Consider the following 20,825-nt stretch of genomic DNA (forward strand, 5'->3'; position numbering starts at 1 on the left):
AATACATCTGCATAAGCCTTAGCACGAGTTATAAATACAACGGATATAGATCTATTTTTTTGGATTTCCAGGCATCAATAAGCCTAAACAGTTTTACTAGGGACTTGTTGTTGGAGCTACCTGGAACACACAATGGATGTGTCTAAACATTGCCACTGCTTAGCCAACAAGACCAGTTCATTATTACCACTAGTTAATTGGTTATTTTTAAAGCTTGCAATTTCAGATCAGTCTTTCTCCAGAGCACACCCTGGAGCCAGTGTGTGCATAAAGTACCTAAGTATCCCCGTAAATTAGTAGCTACTAGAATTTTATCTCAATTTACAAGTGGTTTGGGAAAGTCCTTTGATAAACCTCAGCTTCTAGAAAAAAACAACATATTTGGGCTTAGTTTGATAATACCCTGAAGATATGACAGCACTGAAGTCTCCCTAACACAGAAGTGTGCATCTTAGCCCATAAGCTTTAGCTACAGTTTAACCCCTCTGCAACTTCCAGCTGTGGCTGGAAGCCAGGATCACAGAGCTGCTGTAGAAGTATCAGCAGCCCATCTATCCTCTAACTGAAAGCAGCAGGCACAGGGTATTTCAGTCTGGCGTTTACAACACCCACTGCTGTCTACCACTTAACTTATGGCCATTGTTTGTCTGCTCAGAACAGGAGCAAGACAGGCTTTTCTTGGTATTTTTTTTAAACAGCTAGAAAAAAAAAAAAAAAAAAGGCATACAATTGGCGAGATTTGTCCCTATTAATGTCACATTATATGCATCACTGGGTATGTAGCAAAGCATGAGCTCTTCCCCTCTTACGCTCATCGTTAATAATTACATACAAAGGATGTGCTGTGATGGGCAGCAGGTACAGCACACTGTTAATATGGCAACCAGGGAAAACAATTCTGTTAATCCCCAAGCTGGACCCTTGCTTTCAGAATCATGAAAATGAATTAAAGAAAAAAAAAAAAAAAAAAAAAAAAGTTTTATGGACAGCAGAACTAATCAAAACCTGTTTTCTCCCCTGATTTGCTTCCCACATGCTCCATTTCCTCACTTAGAGCTTTTTTTCTCCAGTCTCTCTGGAATCTCTTCCTTCAGCAATCCTCAATGCCAGAAGTAGTATTGCATCCTACCCAGTACCATGTCATAGTTGCACCTGTATATGTTCATCACTTCTCTGATTAGGAGATCCCACCTTTCTCTGCAAAATCAGTAATAACTTAATATCTTTGGCATGTCCATTTCTCTCTCAGATTGGGCAGAGTTTCACCAACAACATTCAAAGGCACTAGAAAAAAACAAAGAACAGACTGTCTTACAAACCCTACTACACAATCAAGCTGAAATACATGTTATGTATATTTTTTAATTCTGGGTTCTGAACCCCTTAGACTGAAGTCACACTCCCACAGGTTTCTCTGAGTGAATGAAAAGTTTTGAAGCTTTTATATATATAAAAAACACACTACACATGAAATCACCAGTGGAGATTTTTGAGGGGCGAGAAGAATACAAAAATGCACACAGAGACAATTCATTAAAAAGACTGATGGCAACTGGAAATGTGACTGGGTAGCTCTGCCTTCTAGCAATATTCCAGAGCAATTAGCAAGTAACCACAGAATTAAACAAAAGAATAAGATTTCTTAATACCTTATAAGAAATGTCTATCTTTTGTACGGTCAAAAAATAGTTATTTTGAAGTAGCAAGGCAGTCTAATCCTGAGTACATCATTCAGGGTAGTTACTATCAACTAATTCCTACTTTAACATATCCAATTAATGACAATTCCACTGATGTGTAACGTTATAAAAACTGCAGCCAAGCCCAGCTTCTGGGCTAGCAACTTCACAATGGTCAAAGGTGACAAGGCCAAGCCCAGGAGCCACCGACACAGCCGGATTCTCAAGTACTGAGATCACTGATGAGATTCATTTGACCTGTCAATTAGAGTATTTTTGCTGACAATAGACTGGGGGAAGGGAGCTGGCAGATGGATAAAGTTGGATTTCAAACACAAAGAAAAGGGATGGATAAAGTAAAGTACTGCAGCAAGTGCTATTCAAAGTTTGAATGATTAATCTGTTTAACAACACAAAAAAAAGCACCACCCTCATAGACCCTACCTTTTCTTGCTCTTCAGAGAAAATAAAACCACACACACAGGTCAAGCAAAGAGAATATCCAAATATTTATTATTATATGGAGAAAAATGGCAAACAAAGCATGACATAGAACAGATGCCCAGGGAACAGTGGATTTACTTTCAGTGTATTATTTTTCTGCTTACAGCATTTTCCATACTACTGCCTGAGAGAAGAAATGTACAGCAAGTACAACAGAGTTACTGAGCAGGTTGTTCCTTCTGTAGAAGTGACAGAAGGAGGCAAGTCACAACGATTAGACTTTGGCAGTTCCACTATATCCAACCACGAAGAAATTCCCATCCCCAGGGGAAAGGTAGGCACTTGCTTTCATGCCTGTCATTCCTCAGACGGGTCATTCCTACACTTTGGTTCCAGCAGATTATCGCTGGCTAGACAAACCAGAAGAGGATACTGTGGAGATATCACTGACATGAATAAGGAGACACTTGTTCCAAGAATTGAGTTCACCTATTGAGGTAGCACAGCAGGAATACACTCCAATTCACTGTCATCAGTACCTCTTAAGGTAAGAGCCACTAAACCTGCATGCTTGTCCTGACACATTCTGGATCTGTACAGTTTCCCATCATGGAACAGTGCTGAATCCAATTTCAGATGGTCATAAGGGCAACTTAAGGAAAAGAGAAATATAGCCTTTTTAAGTGTACTTCTGCATTCTCAAGTACTTACCCACTTGTGATAATCAAAATCTACTTGCATTTGAAGAGAAACAATATTATTGGTCACAGCTATGCCATAGGGCAATACAAAAACACGGCCGTTTTTCTGGGCTAGAGGAGTAAGTTATGCAGGACAGGAGTTTTGCAGGACTGTAGTGGCTATCTTCAATAACAAGTTAACAGGTTTTTCAGACCTCACATGCTGGAAGTTGTAGAAGCAGACATGAACCCCTATTACCACTTAGTGATGTGTTTTATCCTTCTATTGCTCTAGAATAAAATAGCATAAAACTGTTTTCAAGTAAAGTTTCCTTTAGCCCCTAACCTTGTCTAAGGAAAGCACTAGCTTTGCATAGTCTGATGACATGATGCTTGCTTTCCACGTCCACAATAAAGTCTAGAACAGTACTATTAAATTACTCTCATAGAGCACATTACTAATGAAGCACTGTTATGGTACCTGCACAGAACTTTTCAGCCTGAGACAGATCATGAGACAACACATGGTTCAGCATGGAAAAGTTATCTCACACTAAGCAGAAAAGTATCTTGGGATGTAGCAGGAGAACAGTGATTATGCTGAGTTTCCCAAAAGTGAAGCGAGCCTGCAACAAAAGTCATTCTTGAGTGGACCAGGTTAAGAGGACAGGTGGCATTCCATAAGTATCAGAGCTCATTCTTAGGTCTCATACAATGGGTAATACTTAAAAGTGCTATCCTGCAAAAAGGAGAATGGTTACACTTGAGTAGAATTCAACATCATCATTCTTTTCAAAGAGAAGCTTGCCACAAGTGCCAGTGCAGGCATTGATCTGTGTGGAAAGGTCCCACTTGGTACATCTTCCACCAGCTGCCGTATAAAGAAAAGCTGTCATACAGCCAGCAAGCAAGTGTTCACAGACAGCAAAAATCTTAAAAAATCCTGGGCACACACAGCAGACTTGACCCAGTTTTCTACAGACTGATAGCATATGGACCAGCCAACAGGTCTGGCCTGCCTGCCTGTCACTGCCAAGAAACAGCAGTGTTCTGCAGTGGCTTGATTTGGGGGAGGCAGGGGGGAGGTGGGAGGAGGAATAAATAAGCAAACAGTACTTCATGATTGTGTACTGCGTTGCTGTTACCTGGGCAGCAAACAACAGCAGCACTTCTGGTAAACACTGATGTCCATCAGGATAGGGGCAAGCTTCTGACCAGCTGGAGAGAGCTAAAGCATGACCTGTATGGAAATGTCACCACGAGCTTACCAGATACAAGTGTACAGATCATTCTTTATTTCCATACTAATGGTCTTCCACTGCTCTTCTATTTCCATGCTAATGTTTAAATAGTCTTTGAAGATAAAAACACTACCAGAAGTCCAACTGCAACTGTCTGTTGACAGCTCTACACTATAAATAAGTGTAAAGGAAACAAACCCTTAATGATGCTCCGCCATCTGAAAGTGCTATAAACAACGTCTGTGTTCCTGATGAGTAAAACAGGGCCTTATTCTAATGAAGAGGATATAGATGCTCAGAGAAAAGTTAGCTTCCCAGCTCTTCTGGAAGAGCTACTAATCTTCTACTCAGAGCATAAACTAAGGATATTTGTTTCATTCAACTTCTGAAATTTGTCCCCTCCCAGCCCCACTGAAGGGACAGCCTCACACATGCCTTAGCAGCTACGCAAGGGAGCTCAGGACTAATACACGATTGAGAATCAAGGCATTACTGTTTGGAAAAGCTCATGATAATCTTTTGCCTGAAAGGCACTGTGGAAACGTGGAGCATTATTAGAAGTGTGCCCTATACAGCCTGCCAAGACAAGTCCAAATATTATTTCCACAGAGAGACAAGAACTAAAACATTTCCTCCCCTCACTTCCTCTTGGAAACTCTCCTGTAGCCGAGAGATTTCACATCTGCTCTCCCAAGTGCCACAGTTTGATCCATTTCTGGTGTTCCAGCAGTGACCTTCCCTTCAGGGTTTCCTCCTCTATCTAACCCAAAATAAATAGCAAGTACTAAATTCCACACCTGCAACGGGGCAACCCTGGCTATACATACAGACTGAGGAATGAGAGGCTGGAGATTAACCCCACAGAAAGGGATCTGGGGGTTCTGGTCAACAGCAAGTTGAACATGAGCCAGCAGTGTGATCTGGCAGCCAGGAGGGCCAACTGTACCCTGAGATGCATCAGGCACAGCACTGCTAGTCAGTGAGGGGAAGGGATTGTCCTGCTCTGCTCTGCAATGGTGTGGCCTCACCTCCAGTACTGTGTGCAGCCTTGGGTGCCACAATACATAAAGGACATAAAGCTGTTAGAGAGTATCCAAAGGCGGGCTACAAAGACGGTGAAGGGTCCAGAGGGAAAGACACATGTGAAGCGGCTGAGGTCCCTGGGTTTGTTCAGCGCAGAGCAGAGCAGGCTGAGGGGAGGCCTCATGGCGGCCTGCAGCTCCCTCACGAGGGGAGCGGAGGGGCAGGCGCTGAGCTCTGCTCTCTGGGGACAGCGACAGGACCCGAGGGAACGGCATGGAGCTGGGACAGGGGAGGGTCAGGCTGGGGGTTAGGGAGAGGTTCTGCACCCAGAGGGTGGTCGGGCACTGGGACAGGCTCCCCAGGGATGTGGTCACAGCACCAAGCTGCTGGAGTTCAAGAAGCATTTGGACAACGCTCTCAGAAATATGGTCTGATTTTTGGGACCAAGGAGTTGGACTCAATGAGCCAAGTGGATCCCTTCCAACTCGGGTATTCTATGATGCTAAAAACAAACGGGAAATATAAAACCATTTCTATGTTTTCTATACTTCCCGTGCTGTGTCAGAATGATCTTTACGACAAAATAAAAAAAATATTTTCAATGGAGAAACACAATACATCCCAGGAAGAAGAAAGAACAGAAACAGAAATACGGATAGTGCTAAAGAGCAAAAAAACGGGGATCTCCAGGATGGAAATAATTTACTCATTAGCTCAGGAAGCAGCACACAACTACAAACAGTCTTGGAAACCTCAGGTTTTCGTCCTGAAAATCAGATTGTATTTCTCAACACTGACAAAACTATTAATTAACAGATGTTTTTATTGACACTGGTTCTTTTGAAGAGCTTTCAGAGGAAAGGCAAGTTAAGCCACCTTTCCAAGCTTGTGGCGGTTGCAGTTATTAAGATTCATACCCAACTCCTACTACAACCTCTTCATAACAGTGAATTAGACTTCATACATCATTCCAAAGTCATCATATTTTTTCCCCGAGGCCCCTTTCAACCTGAATTAATGATTCTGTATTTTCAAGGTTTCATCTCTGAAAAAAAAAATGAGACTGTATTTGTCTGGTACAGGTGTTTTGTCAAAAAGAAATAATCCCCAGGCTTTTCTTCCAGCAAACTTCGTTCAAAGGCCCCCAAATCAAAGTAAACCTCAAAAAGTTTGTAACTTAAATCAAAGGGTCACTTTGAAACATATTACCAGGTTGATTTATTATGTAATTTGGTAAATTATTTTTTTTAATTGTTGTTGTGGGCTAAACACATCAGAAGGCATAATGAAGCTCTACCATCTCATTTTCACGTTCTCATCCTAATAAAAACTAAACAAACTGTTTTGGCAAAGCACACAACAAATCAATCCAAGAAACTACTTGTATTATTATACCATCTTTTCTTTACAGACCCTCTATGAACATAAGGTCTTTCAGGGAAGTTTTCATAACCTGGTGCCCAGTGGAAGAATTTCCAAGAAGATCCCCGATATTCATCCCTGTGGAACTGAAGCTTCTGCTCTCAAGTAAAGGTCTACTTCTCCAGGCAGTACGCCAAAAGTGTTGCCAGCGCTTGCGTGATACTCCAGAGTTTCCAAATTCATCTCCATCAGACCTGTCTTCATGTTACTTTTCATATGCTGTGAGGCTATTTACGAAACCCAAAGTTCCCAAAGCTTCTGAAAGCTTCATGCTTCTCAACAGCAAGGAACTCACTTGGATATAGACAGGTTGGCAGATGTACTCTACAGTTACCTTGTTGAGTTCAGGCTCAAAAGTGAACGCTCATTCCCTAGCCTGTTGCAGACTGAGATGTGTTGGCCAAGAGGTGTCAATGTGCTGCTCTACGCACTTTAAACTGCTATTATTTGTCACACAAGGATTAAGGCACCAAAGCACACACTGGCTGCACATACTTCATCACCTCTGTCTGCATACTCCACAAGCCCTTTGCATTTTATCTCTCACAGATAGTGTGACATTTTACAAAGCTCCCAAAACCATCACTTTCTTCATGTCCAGGCACTTTTGCCTCTTCCTTCCCTCCCTGACAAGATATATCCAGCCTTATTCTCTAGAACTAGAAACCTGAGCAACAGTAGTGATAAAGAACAAAGCACAGCAAAAATAAGGTTTCCACCTGCTTCTCTCAGTCTGAACCACAGGCTATTGACAAATGTAAGACTTCAAGCTCCAGCCTTGAAAGTACTCCTTTGAATGAAGGATGCCTACATGTGATTCAGGCTTAAATTTAAAGCTCTGGCTAAGGTTGCGTCTACCCTAGCATTTATTTCTGAAGTTACAGAGCAGTTCTGAAACATGTCTTCCAGCTGTCCCCACCTACCACCTGCTGGAGTGGTTTGCAAAACAGTTTCAGTGTACCTGAGCTATATTCCCTTTAGAAGAAACCAAAGCAGAAAGTCACATCCAGACATGCAGCAAAAGCACTCCAACTACTAACAGGATCAAAACAGTGACTATATATTTGAATGGCTTCAAGCCATAAGCTAAAGAGTCCAGAGCATCAGAGGGACAAAAAAAATCAGAGAGGAAAAAAACAAAAACAAAAACAAAACAAAACACTAGTAAAACCCTAGTCAAACGTAAACCCCAAACAGCCTCAGATCCAACTTTTGACCTACTGATTCTCTCTTCCAAAATTCCAAATTACACCCATAATAATAAATCATTTCTTTTAGAGAACTGTGTCAGTAAAGTATTAGATTGGCACAACCCATTTCTTAGCACACACACTCATATACAAATGTTCCAGCTCTAATAACACCAAAATTAGCTGAGAACCCCTGTAAATGTCATGCCACTTACCAGGCCGCTGCATGTGCTGATTGCTGCTGTCCCGCTCCCAGAACCTGGCTGCAATACTGTGCCAATGAAGTGGCAATGAACGCCTGAGTGCGTTGCAATCTTTGCGCTAGTATGGTTGCCACGTCTCTTCTCTACTATGTAGTTGTGGGAAAGAAATCCCATGTGGGCAGTCAAGTTGAAAAACAGACCCTTCTCCTTGTGGTTAATTTTATAATACACCGCATTTTCTTTTTTGCTGAGATCTCTCTTCTTCTTCGTGTTTGAGATGTGGTGGTGTAAATTAAAAGAAACAAAATGCCCGCTTGCATCTACTCTTGCTGGTTCAACCACGTGGTACTCTTGCAGTGTCTTGATAAATTGCTCTGAGAGGAAGGGGAAAAAAAAAGAAGCAAAACTAGGGTAAGTGCTAGCCTGTTCAGAGGCTGTGTGATTTAAAGGAAAACTTGAGAGTGACAGCAATTCACCACACAATCCTACGGGCACAATGGCAGACAACACACAGACTACTTTGCAATACAGTCCTTACTTGGGCTTTGTACTCTCCAATCATAACACATTTTAGAATTTGAACATTCTCTTTTATGATTATTTTGTCATCATGCAAATGAAGTATTGACTCTCCCCATTCCCAAACCCACAAGAGCTAGCAACATTGTCTTTCAACCTAAGCCCACTAGGCTCTGATCAAGGAGAAGATCCCCACACATTCAGAAAGTTGATCACCTGAAGGAGGAGACAGAGCCTTACAAATACACACAGGAAGATGAAAGAAAATACTTCTAAGCAGCTTGGTGGGCTGCAGCAACAGCACATCAGTAGCAACAGCTTTAGCAGATGCTGCAGCAGAGGGAGTTTTAAAGAGTGGTTTTTAAAGAGAATAAAGTAAGTGTACCGTTTTGCATAATGATTTCCAACAGGGATAAGATTGGACACCTTGTCAGAATCTAGAAGAGGAAGAAATTAGGATCTACCAAGGAATTAAAGCATTGCTGGCATTCTTGTCTCTTGCCACAGAACACCTGTCACTGATTCATTTTTTTAAAAACTAGTGTAAAACTCAAAAGCCTCAAGCAAATAACAAACCCATGTAAAACACAGCCCTAAGAACTCATAACCTAAAGGCCAGATCTTCAGCTGGCATACTTGATTTCAGCCCAAGAAATCATAGACTGAACATATTTCATCAAAAGAAGTGTGAGGATACACGTCATTTCAATTCCTCCTTTCCTAGGGCTGTTCTTTATTCCCAAAGCATCAGGTACTTATACATGAAGTGATTACATCTCATTCATTAATTAAGCTGGTTAACAAAGGAATTAACCTGCTCCATAAGCTTTCAGAGCAATTTACTCCTCCCTAATACTGATAAGACAATCCTTCTAGACACACTTCTCTCTCCACTGACTGCACCTTCAAAGACACACAGGATAAATCATGCCCAGACACATTATATGTCTGGATTCATCGCCTCTGGGGAGGAACATAGCTCCTTCATTCCCATCAGCTGCAGTATGGGACATTACTGCTTGTGTGTCCTCAGGCCGCGGGCACTACAGACACGTGCAGTGAAACAGTCCCAGTCAAAACAAACAAACAAACAAACACACACCACACTTCCCAGCACATAAACTAAACTGCATGAGCAATTTGCCCTTGTCTCAACAGCATCTTTTATTTCAGAAGGAAGCTTACCACTCTCCTATACGATAGATTTCTTTGTATGCAAGTCTTCCCAGCAGCCTACAATGAATCTGTACCCTCACAGGATAACCTGCAGCAGTGGGCTCTTAGATCTCCACAGCTGCAGGTCTTGCCAAGAGGAAGACTCACACCTACCACAAATACTGAGAGATGCCTCCTGCCCTTGTCCACATCAGCATGCTGGGGACTGAGAGGTTGAAAACTCCATCCACGCACTCTGTCTGGAGTTTACACAACCTGTTGACAGCACAGCAAGCGCCTGCTGCCTGACAATTAAGCAGCAGAAGCTACACTGAGGCCCTCCCTTCCTCAAAGTTTAGGGTGAAACCTCTCCAGAGGACACCTCTCCTCTCTAGAGGAGAAATCCCCCAGAAACATCTTACCTGCAGAAGCTGCATTACAAAACTTCTGGGTATTTCCCTCCATGTCATATACTATTCTAGCAAAGGCTGGGTTACAGAGAACGCTGATAGACCAGGCCCTCATTTCCCCATTTTTCAGCCCATTTTATGGAACAACCTAATTAAAACCCTGAAGGAAATCTTACTTTCCACCAGGCAATACAACTTTGCTTGATGTCCTGAGCCTAATTTGTTATGGCTTAAGTGTTAAAGTCCAAGCAAGACCAAAGGCTTGCGGTTTTGGACTTCAAATTATTTGAGGAAGTTTTTTATTTGAGCATTACAGTAATTAGTATGTAGTGGTTAAGGCAATTTAGACATCATTGGTAAAACTGAAAACAGTGCTTAAGCATCTGGTGACACCAAGATTATCAAAGCAGAGAAGTCTAACTTCTTCCACCCACCCTTTCAGTACTCATTTCTAAATGTTAGTCACTGGAGAGTGGAATTATGCTGAAATAATATTATACTGTAATATAACTGCAGAAATGAATTATTAAAAAGTCTGCAAAAGACCGGAGGGAATAAGATTACAACACAATGAAGTTTAACAAGATGAGGCTAAAGATATTTCTGCAAGTTATCATTATCAATATTAGCAAAGGCAATCCCATCAATATTAAAAGAATTAACTGAGCTCCATTTAAGCCTAACATACCACTTGACCTTTCTAGCTGGAGATGAGAGTTTGAAACCAAGACAGGAGGTACAATTTTGATAATACCTTTCTGCTTTCCTAGGAAAGAAGAGCACTTAGCAAAAAGGAAGTGGCAACAGAGAGAATAACTTAACACATGCAGTCTCTCTGCACAAGAATAATGGTTGTGTTCATCAATATTGACTTCCTCAATCATCCTACAGTAGCAATTAATACACATTAAAACACTATAGGGTACCATAAAACTTAGTGCCAGCAACACAGAATGGAGGAAACGTATCTTGGTGCCAGAGATGATCCTTGGGGCAGGCTGGCATGGCAGGGTGTTCTTCTCATTCTCCACAAAAGCCCTACCTGTCAAGTGGCCCTACTTGGGATTTGTATGCCAAGAAAGGGAAGACTCCCCTGGGAGGCTTTGGAGCTCCAATGTGGACACCACTTTGCCTTCCACAACTGCAATCTGAGCACACTGACTTGCATTGGCGCCCTAAGCATGGCTGTAACTTCACATGTGCTTTGCCTCGGAACCACAGTGCTTGCGTGGGCCCTTCTGGACCGATGGACTAGCAAGGTTGGCGAGCAGGCCCCAGGCCCTTGGGGCTTGCTTAAGAAATCCAAGAATTGCTCAGCTCCTTAGAGAAACCCTCCCTGCAGACCCTGCCAGTTCTGTGACTTGACAAACATCTGATAATATTTAAAACCACTGCTGTCTGTTCCACTCCTGTGTGGATTCAAACGCACAACACATGGCAGAGTACTGCCTATATTAAGAACTGCTGTATACAGAGCGGATAAACTAGGATAAAGAGAAAAACATTCACGATCTGTCACACGTGACAGGAAGTGCACAACTCCTTCTAGATGGAAAGCATGTTTTTCTGAAAAAAATCCTTTAAAATGTGACACATCATCACTTGCCATTGTTTCAGCTTCATCCTTGCCGTTCATCTGCATCTGCCTCTCAGACCATTTGGCTTCTTTCCAAATGATCCCGAGGGCAAGCACCAGTGTTGCTCACCACTGTCAGATGTCTTCCCGAGCCAAAGAATGGCTCTATGCCCACAAAACACCCCTGAGCTGAAAAGACCCATCCAGGCGATCAGCCACTCAAAGAGGCCTTGGACATTTAGCAATGTTTAACTCTCTGACCAGCCGCACTCACAGTGGATGCTGAGTGAAGACTGACACTTAACAGCTGTGCTAGACACTAGTTTTAGTCCTGACCATTCCATGTTCTACACTTAACGTTGCATTCAGCCTTCCTCTGTGAGGAAAAAAAAAAAAAAAAAAAAAAAAAAAAAAAAAAAAAAAAAAAACTGAACTGTCCCTGTAGACAAAGCTTAGAAATACTATGCTTAGAAAATGAAATTAATTCTACATCCATTTCCAAATGCCTGGCAAATAAACAGCTATGCGCTATGTTAGTATGTGCTAACACTGCTATCCCTGTCCTGTCCCTCTTTAAGTGTCACAGAAACGCAGTGATTGTATTCATTCACTCCAAATGTTTTCCGTGTAAACTAACTTCAGGATAATTATTGCTCACTTTCCGAGAAGCTTATTTAACCACTTTTCCTTTCCACTCTCTCTGAGGGGCACAGAAGACTTCCTCCTCTGTGCTCAGGCTCTCCCACTGACTGCACCACAGCTGTCGATTAGATCGGGAAGGTTTTCCGAAAGCAAAAATTCCTCCTACATTTTCAAGCCTTCAACCACTTGGCAGAGTCTTCCAGCTACTCATGATTTTCCTCTCCTGGGAACAGCTTCTCTGAATGCTCCTTAAACAGGCAACAGCATAAAATTTATGTTACACTTCCCTAGCTGGACGTCCAGCTGCTGTGAAAGGGTGCAGTAAAGTTAAGCCACCTGAAGAAGCAGCCCAACATGCAGGGAGTGGTTGGCAGGAGGCTCCTCCAGCACGGGGAGCCCTGAGCCTTAACTTGCTGTCCTCAACGACATGAATAACTCAAGGAGTTTGTTTTACATCCCGGTAACACCAACCGTTTGTAGTTTGTGCTGTTCAGTTCAGCAGTGAGAAATGACACTGGTGTTTAGAGAGATGCTAGGAAGGAAAAAAGAAAAGGATTTGGCGGTGCCTTTACGGAGCACAAGTTAATGACTTCCAAAAAGCAGCAGGAAGGCACAGAAGCACTGGACGTGGAGCTCACGCTCCACCAGAGCGTAGCAGCAGCAAAGCCTCACACACCGGGGATATCAGTCTCCCCTGACGGAGTTACACCGGGAAACAGCGACTCGGTCCTGCTGGAAGCAAACCCGGAGCCGGGCTGCCCGGCGGGGAGTCCTCCCCGGCCGCCCTCCTTCTCTCCCTCCCTCGCTCTCCCCCTGCCGCCGTCCGCCTACCGCTGACCTTGCCTCCCGTCGGGGAAAGGAGACCCGCCCGCCCCGCAGAGCGCCGGGACGTGGAGGACGAGGAGCCAGAAGGAGCCGCTCGCCGCCCGGCTCCGCGGGACACATGGCATGGTGCGGGCGGCGAGCTCCGGGGACGCCTCAGCCGGGCCGCGGCATGGCCGGGCAGCGGCGGCCTCCCGGCACCGCCCGCACTCCGGCGCCGCTCCCCCGAAGGGCTGCGCGGGGCCGGCCCGGTGTCTGATTTCTGCCGGCGGAGGAAGGAGGGCCGGGGTGGGGTGGGAGGGAAGGGAAGGGAAGGGACACGCTGCGGGAAGCCGCTGCCGGGAGCCCCCGCCTCGGAGCCGCCGGGGTTAAGGCGCCCCAAGGGAGCGGAGCGAACCGGGCGGGCAGCGAGGCGGGGGCTGCCGCTCCCCTCCGCCCTCCCTTCCTCTGCCTCGCCTCCCTGGCTCCTCAGCGGGGACCCACAGCGGGACTCCCTTCACACCGCAAGGTGCTCGGGGCAGGCCGGTGTTCGAGGTATTGCCTGCCGAAGAGGCGAGGCGTCGACCCGCCCGAGGTCAAAGGCTCCTCAGGGCCCAGCTGGGGTGTGCGGCCCCTGGCACTGGGCGGCCATTACGCGGCCTCCAGGATGCTTCCCCCCGTTATTGCGATGCTTTCAGGGTGTGTTACCGTGCTGGGGCTAATTCCAAACATCACCCCGCAGGTTCTTTGTAGATAAAGTTTGCAATCACCTCATCAGTTATACCTTTAGCTGGGCACTGTGTACTCCTCACCGTAGATCACTAAACAGCCTCAGTACTAGCCCACACGCATTGTTCTGCAGGTAGCCATAGATGCTCACACATGGCACCATTTCAATGCTGTCATAGAATCAAATAATAGAATCACTAAGATCATCTGCTCTAACCATCACCCTACCACCAATGCCACCCACCAAACCCTGTCCCTAAGCTCCACATCCAACCTTTCCTTGAACACCCCCAGGGATGGTGACTCCTCCACCTGCCTTGGCAACCCGTCCCAATGCCTGACTGCTCTTTCTAAGAAGAAACTTCTCCCAATTTCCAACCTAAACCTCCCTTAGTGCTACTTGAGGCCATTCCGTCTAGTCCTATCGCCAGTTATCTGTGAGAAGAGGCCAACTCCCAGCTCCCCACACCTTCCTTTCAGGCAGTTATAGAGAGACTGATGGTGGTTTCTTCAGTAGCCCCCTGCTTAAAACTGGCCATCCCCTGTGTTTCTGTGGTCATTTCATGACAATCTGGTGGGCTTCATGATGGACGTTCTTCCAAGATTTCCCAAAGGGGAAGAATCTTGCCTTAACTGAGAAGAACTCTCGAACTCCAGAGAATGAAAATGCATGAAAGAGTTAAAAATCCAAGGATTTCTAAATGAGTTAGAAATGTGGCTCTCCCAGGCTTGAGACATGATAGCTCCAGAAATAAAACATATTTATAACAGAGTAGTGATATTTGATTCATGAGTCATAATGTGCTCTCATCTAGCTAATGGAATGACACAAACTATGAAGAAGAGGGTGATTTTGTGTAATATTGATATCCAACAATAGTTGCCAAAAGAAGATTTGTTCATTGCAAGGTGTTTATCTTGATACAGCTGTCCATATATTTTGCATATGAGTAATGTTATCTTGCACTTTACAATGACAAGTTTCCTGGTGTGCTTACTGTCAGGATTCTTTGAATAGTCTAGTCACATATTGGGCAATAGACACTTCAGTGACACTGGAAGATGCAGTTTGTTTAGATCTTTATCAGTACATCCCTGGCATTAATTTAAAGCCAAGTGTGACCTGAAATTGATTTAATGTCTTTAATACTTGAAGTTTAAAAATTAAAATATTTAAAATAAATTTGAAATTTAAATAAATATGAAGTATTTATGGTAAATAGAATAAAAAGGAAAATGTTAAAATGAGCAGAACAGATGAGGAGCACTGGAAAGGGGGGATGAAAGTTCAAGGGATGGGCATATCTTTACAAACTGCTGGTTTGGAAAACTTCTTGAAGGCAATCAGAAAAGCAGTCCTTCTGTGCGAGGCATGTAACTATTTATTTGCTTCAGCTTCCCGTCATCTTTTGGGTAGCTGTTCACTGTGTATGCAGTGAGACAACTAGTATTTTATGCAGGATCCTATCTTGGCTTCCTTCACAGCAGGAAAAGTTAATTCCCATTGCCCATAATTCTCTTGAAGCATGAGATGTTTCTCCTTCTGCCTTTTTTCTGAAACTAGTTTCTCATTCTGGACTAACTCTCTCAACCTTTCTTCCCTGATACCTCTTCTCCAGACAGCATCACATGAAAGAAAGAAAAAAAATAAATCAGGAAATGTTGAAGAAATAATGGCTTAAGGAACTCTAGAGGGTTTGTGGAAATGTGGGTGTTTTGTTCTGTTTTGATTTTTTGTTGTTGTTGTTGTTGTTAATGACCAAAAATTATAGATGTAAAAGCCACACAGAATGGAGAAAAACAACTGTGGGAATCTGAACCAAAATCTCTATAATTCCCTGGGCTTTCTGCCAGCTTCCACACACACACATAAAAAATGATTCACTGGGTGTAGTGTCAGAGAATAAGCCGAGGTCAGTAGGATTCCTGCTTAAGAGCTGCAGCAGTGCTAGCCAACACAGTTCCCTACACTTAAAATGTGAAGCAGTGGCACAACTAGAAAGCACTTTCGTGCTCTGCAGACATACTGAGACCAGCTACTTAAATGCACAGACTTTATGGCACTCTGTCTTCCCAGTGCAGGCCTGATTTAGGAGAGCATTTGTGGGCTATGAAAATAAAATACCTATATATTAAACCATGTAGTCATTCACAAGAAATAGATAAAATCTAATGATAAGGAATTAATTAGTTTTCTCCTGTTCCAAAAGAGTCATAACCTGAGTTTTCGGAACCTTTTGTGAATATAAGGGCTGTTTTTATTTTTATAATTTGACTTCAGTTACAAAAAGGAAAAGAATACACCACCACATCAGCAGTGTTCTTGTGGCAGCAAAGGTATTGCAGTTCAGTAACTGCAGCTCAACACCAAAAAGCTTCTATGTTTATTGAATGGAGATCGGGGGAAAATAACTAACTAACTAACTAACTAACTAACTAAATAAATAAATAAATAAAGATTTGTGATCAAGAGACATTGTCAAACCACCCATATCTGAAACTTTCTAAATTTCCTTAAGTAGACCTGCAGACCAGCGGTAAAAGAAAAGTGTGTGATAACTTGTGTACTTGTATAAACGTGTGCAGAGGGACAGAAATGCAGTGGTTATCGATCGGTGAGGAACTACAACATAAATTACATGATATGATATTAAGGAGTTGCAAAAAAAATGAAGCCCACCTGACAACAGTGAGAGAAATTCTGCTTCACTGGGAATGAAAGTCTCCTGCCCACAGTTTAAAGATCTAAAAGGTGTCTAATACGTGCTTGGTTGTCGCTCCTCCATTCCGAAGACAAAGATGCCCCTGGAGAAAGATGAATCCCTTTCTGCCACACGCAAAGTGAAGCACCATTTGGACATGGCTATCTGTTAACTGTGCAGGCAGCTTAACAATTTGCTTGGACAGGAAATGTAAAGGAGATAAATCACATGTGATGTGGTGGGTCCTGTTAAAACTACCAAGTATTAGCAGAGAAATGAACTGAAAGGGAATGGCTCTGAATCCCAAAGACTCTAGTGGAAAGTTTGCTGAGTAATTATTGTGCATCTGTTCCTTTTTTTGGAGACACGTTTAGAAGGAAGTTTGTGAGTACCTTCTTAAAATAATAATAATAATAATAATAATAATGATAATTTAGAGACACAGCCTCTTACACCCAGCTAACGTCTGGTAATTGAGATGAAAACAGTGTTGGATCTCTCACTTTCCATTTCAGTTTTAGTCTTTAAAAATTTTTGGAATTTCATAAGTTACTCATGCAAAAAATATCTGCTTACATTCCACTTATGGCATGTCTGTGGAAAGGTTACAACAACAGAGTGAAGCAAACTCTAAAGTACTATGTGGTTCCATTGCATGAGATTTTGGGGATGCTTACATTCAGAATCCTGATGAGTGTTCACACTTGGGTTGTTATTTGTAATTGGTCAGGTAATTCACAAAACAATCCTTTTCATGTAAACTTAAAAGCTCATTTCACCTTACTATCTGTATTAGCAATTTTGAAGCAAGTTTGTGGAGCAACAGGTCACTTTTAAATTAACTTTCTATGAAAATTAGTGTCGGGAAAATATGTTCTTAGTGATGTACATAGAAAGCAGATGGTGAGAGGATGTTAACATGATTTATATTTTTTATAATTAAAATTTATATCTAGGTTTAAATAATGCTTTCCGGAGAACATGTCTGTATTCTGTGAAGTTTATTGATGATATTTTCCTCTGGTCATGATGACTGTATTATCTAACCACGGTTTTGTAATGAAAACCTGCTTACATTTCCTTCTACACTTTTAAGAAAAGAATTACTGTGAAAGCCTTCCAAATTGCACCAAATCTTCACTGTCGGGATGTAGAAAGTAGAGCTGTAAAACCCAGTTCAAACTGTAACAGTTCACTATCTGAATATAGTCAAAATCATGAGATCATAGTCACGTGCTCATAAAAAGCCAATATGAGACCATATTAGCTCTGGAAATTAGCACTGAGAAAATAAATAAACCTGAAGTGTCCTTTCACTTTTCCTATTTCCCTTACTGCCTCCTGCTCAAAGAAAAAAAAAAAAAAAAAAAAAAAAAGTGTTTTAATGAGAAGAAAATGCCATAAAAAGAATTATTCATAAAACAGAATCCTATGGCAAGAAGGTAACATTTAAGAATAATGTCAAGCCCATCTAAGTAGCACATTAATAACTCTTTGTAATGAAATCCATTCAAGACCTTTACCATTACCAGTCTTTTTTTTTTTCAACGTGTCAAATAGAAAAATAAATAAATAAATAAATAAAACTTTGCCCTAAGAAATAGTCCCATTTGGAATGTTTCTGTGTTTGAAATAATAATTCACTATTTCAAAATATTCAATATTTCAAATATATTCAATATTTTAAAGTATTTTAATATTTCAATATTTCAAAAACATGCTTTAAGCTAAATAATAAAAATAAAATAGAGACTGTCATACTGAAAACAAAACCCCATCTCCCTTGCTAAAAAAGTTTCAGAACAGCATACAGCTGCTTCAATCACTGCTGTAATCATAATCGATGCTTTGTTTTTGTAAGAGCTTTGTAAAGGAAGCAAAAAATGGCATGGATCCTCCAGGGCAGGGTGAACTGTATGGAAATTATCATTTTCAGCAAATGTGTATTTGGCATGTTTATCTGAAACACTATTAATGCAGTTTGGTAAATGCATGCAGGGGCACATTTATCGCTGATACAAGGGGGCGGTTGCTGTTGGTGTGAGCTGGTGCAAGCCTTCCAAGTTTACTCTGTAGACAGACACTATCTGAAATTGAGCAAGCCAAGCTATCCCAATGGATTCTTTTAGCACAGTATTAAATAAACACCAAAGTGCCTCTCCCAAAACTCTAAAGGATCTGCTTGAGGTTTCAGAAGTGAGCAAACCTGTATTCCTGTTATCGCCAGAACACTCCTCTAAAGCTTATGCCCATCAGGTTTTTTAGGGTTGTCAAAAAGATTGAGCCCGTAACACGAGTTGCACTGGCACTTTGATGAAGGGAAGACTCCAGGAAGTTTCACATTAGCAACAAGTCTTTTGCAGCATTGCTTCACTGACATGGAACAAGCAGAAAATAACATTTCCCAGAATAATAATAATTAGGTAATGTATCTGATGAATTTTGCAATAGTTTTTCAAAAAATCTGGTGACTTTTTTTAACATTCTTCCAGCTACGGAAATGTACTAATGATGTGATGAGTAAATTATTCAGTGAATATTTCTTTTATTATTCATCTAGCTTTAGCAAGTTCCTTTACCTACCTCTAAAACTTCTTCTCTGAGGTAAAGATTGACGAAAGAAAAAAACAAACCACTGGAGACTGGAAAAATCTGTCTGGTGGCTGAAGCAAAAAACCTGGACAAGCATCTCATGCTGCAGCCCTGATTTCAAAACCCACTGCCAGTATTCCCACCAGGTACCTCAGTTCACACTTAGTGGCTTTTTCTGGGTAGCTAACAAAAAAGCAATGTATGTGCCCCTCTCTTCCTGATGCATCTTTATTACTGTGCAGCCTACAGTGTACCAAGAAAATACACCGGGCAGGGGAAGATTCATGTGGTAAAAAAAAATATTTTGTGCAAAACATAGTTTCTGCAGTTTTCCCAGTAAAATGCTTAGAACTGGGTGTGCATGCAACAATGTGGTCAGAATGGGGCAGAATTCGATCTGGAGAAATCCACTTCTGCACTGTCTGTCCCGTCACTGTCCTTGTGTCTATTTGTTATGGTAGTTGCACTGCTAGTGCAGAAAGATCTTTGACCTTCTGTCCTGCCAGCACTTTTATGGTCCGCTGTGCAGCACACCAGTGGGGCTGTTGGGTTTCACTGCAACCATGACATAGTCAGGAAGAGAGAATTTCAGAAAGTGATGCCATTCAACAGGCTAAAGGATGCAGATTAATGTCCTACTAATGAAAATAATACCCAGATGCAACCCTGGTCAGTGATTAAGAGGCATGAAAGCCTAGAAAGAATTCCATAACATGGATGAAAGTGCGGAGGAAATGTCAGAAGTCTGTCTTGCAAGGCCCTCTGTATCCAGCCTTTTGAAAGCACTTTATTTCAAAATTTTGTTTCATTCTGGTACCAATGTACTTAGCAGAGTAAGTCTTCTGCAGGCAAAGCCTTCCCATGGTGTTACACTGCTGACTCCAGGCAGTTATTCCTTCTTTATGTGCCATAGAAATGATGCATAGAACTTCCTGATTACCCCCGTTCCCCGTTAGCACTGCTGCTGGCTGGCACTTCCACAGCGTCACCGCAGCTGGAAAGCAGAGAAAAGAGTGGACCATTGGCAACAAATGGCACACAGCCATGTCCATGCAGGAACTTCCATCAAATAAATCATCTTGGAGGCTACGGAGAAACAAGCCACCTATTAAGCCTTTCCTTAATCCTCCCCAGGAACCATTTCTCCCTCGAAACCTGCCCTTGCTTCGGTCCATTTAAACCCGGAGGAGGGGACAGGAAAGCCCCGGTTCCTCTCCCCACTTCCTGCCTCTGTTTCCTCGGGGGTCTCGCAGGGATCGCGGCCAGGGACAGAGGCACGGGCGGCTCCCGGCGGCTGCCGGCGCTGCGGGGCCCCCTGCGGGCAGGCGGCGACCGGAGCCGGGACCCTCCGCTGCCCTCCCCGGGGCTGGGGACAGCCGCACGGTCCCGTGCACCTGAAAGCCGAGGACAGGCACCCCCAGGGTGGCAGGGGGACCGGCAGGATGCCCAGCTCGGGATATTCTGGGGCTCCGCGGTTTGCCCGTTCCCATCCCGCAGTCGGATCTTTTGGGGACGGAGGAGAGCGCCGCGGGACTGCTACGAAAGAGGGGAGGGTGGAAAGGGTTGGGGGGTGGGGGGGAGAGGCCTCTTCACGACCCGAACCCCCCCGCCCCCTCTTGGGGTGTGGGGGGGGGGGGAGGGGGGTTGGTGAGCCTCACCCCGGCTGGGGGTCGCGCATCCCGCTCCCTTCCCGCCCACTTTTCCCAGACGAGGACTCCAAGCGGGACGCGTAAAGCCGGGACGGGGGAGACGGGGGACAAGGGTTTTTTTTTTTTTTTTTTTTTTTTTTTTTTTTTTTTTTTTTTTTTGGGGGGGGG

At 43.2% G+C, this 20,825-nt stretch overlaps 1 protein-coding gene and 1 long non-coding RNA gene across 3 annotated transcripts in view; both read right to left on the reverse strand.

The window, feature by feature from the left end:
- ADAMTS12 (ADAM metallopeptidase with thrombospondin type 1 motif 12) overlaps nucleotides 1-13,304 on the reverse strand; it is a 171,560-nt gene extending 158,256 nt beyond the window's left edge. The window contains exons 1-2 of one of the 2 annotated variants that reach the window (XM_035310696.1): nucleotides 13,023-13,304; nucleotides 7,895-8,256 (exon numbers count right to left, since the gene is read on the reverse strand). In XM_035310696.1, coding sequence (XP_035166587.1) covers nucleotides 7,895-8,256; nucleotides 13,023-13,134 — 474 coding nt within the window. In that variant the 5' untranslated portion in view covers nucleotides 13,135-13,304. Of the gene's footprint in view, nucleotides 1-7,894; nucleotides 8,257-13,022 lie in introns of those variants that run through there. The other variant, XM_035310698.1, reaches the window with a different exon arrangement.
- Nucleotides 1-20,825, reverse strand: part of LOC118156567 — a 754,908-nt gene that overhangs the window by 342,499 nt on the left and 391,584 nt on the right. The window lies entirely within an intron of this gene.

This window comes from Oxyura jamaicensis, chromosome Z (assembly GCF_011077185.1).
Source record: "Oxyura jamaicensis isolate SHBP4307 breed ruddy duck chromosome Z, BPBGC_Ojam_1.0, whole genome shotgun sequence".
NCBI classification, from domain to species: Eukaryota; Metazoa; Chordata; class Aves; order Anseriformes; family Anatidae; genus Oxyura; species Oxyura jamaicensis.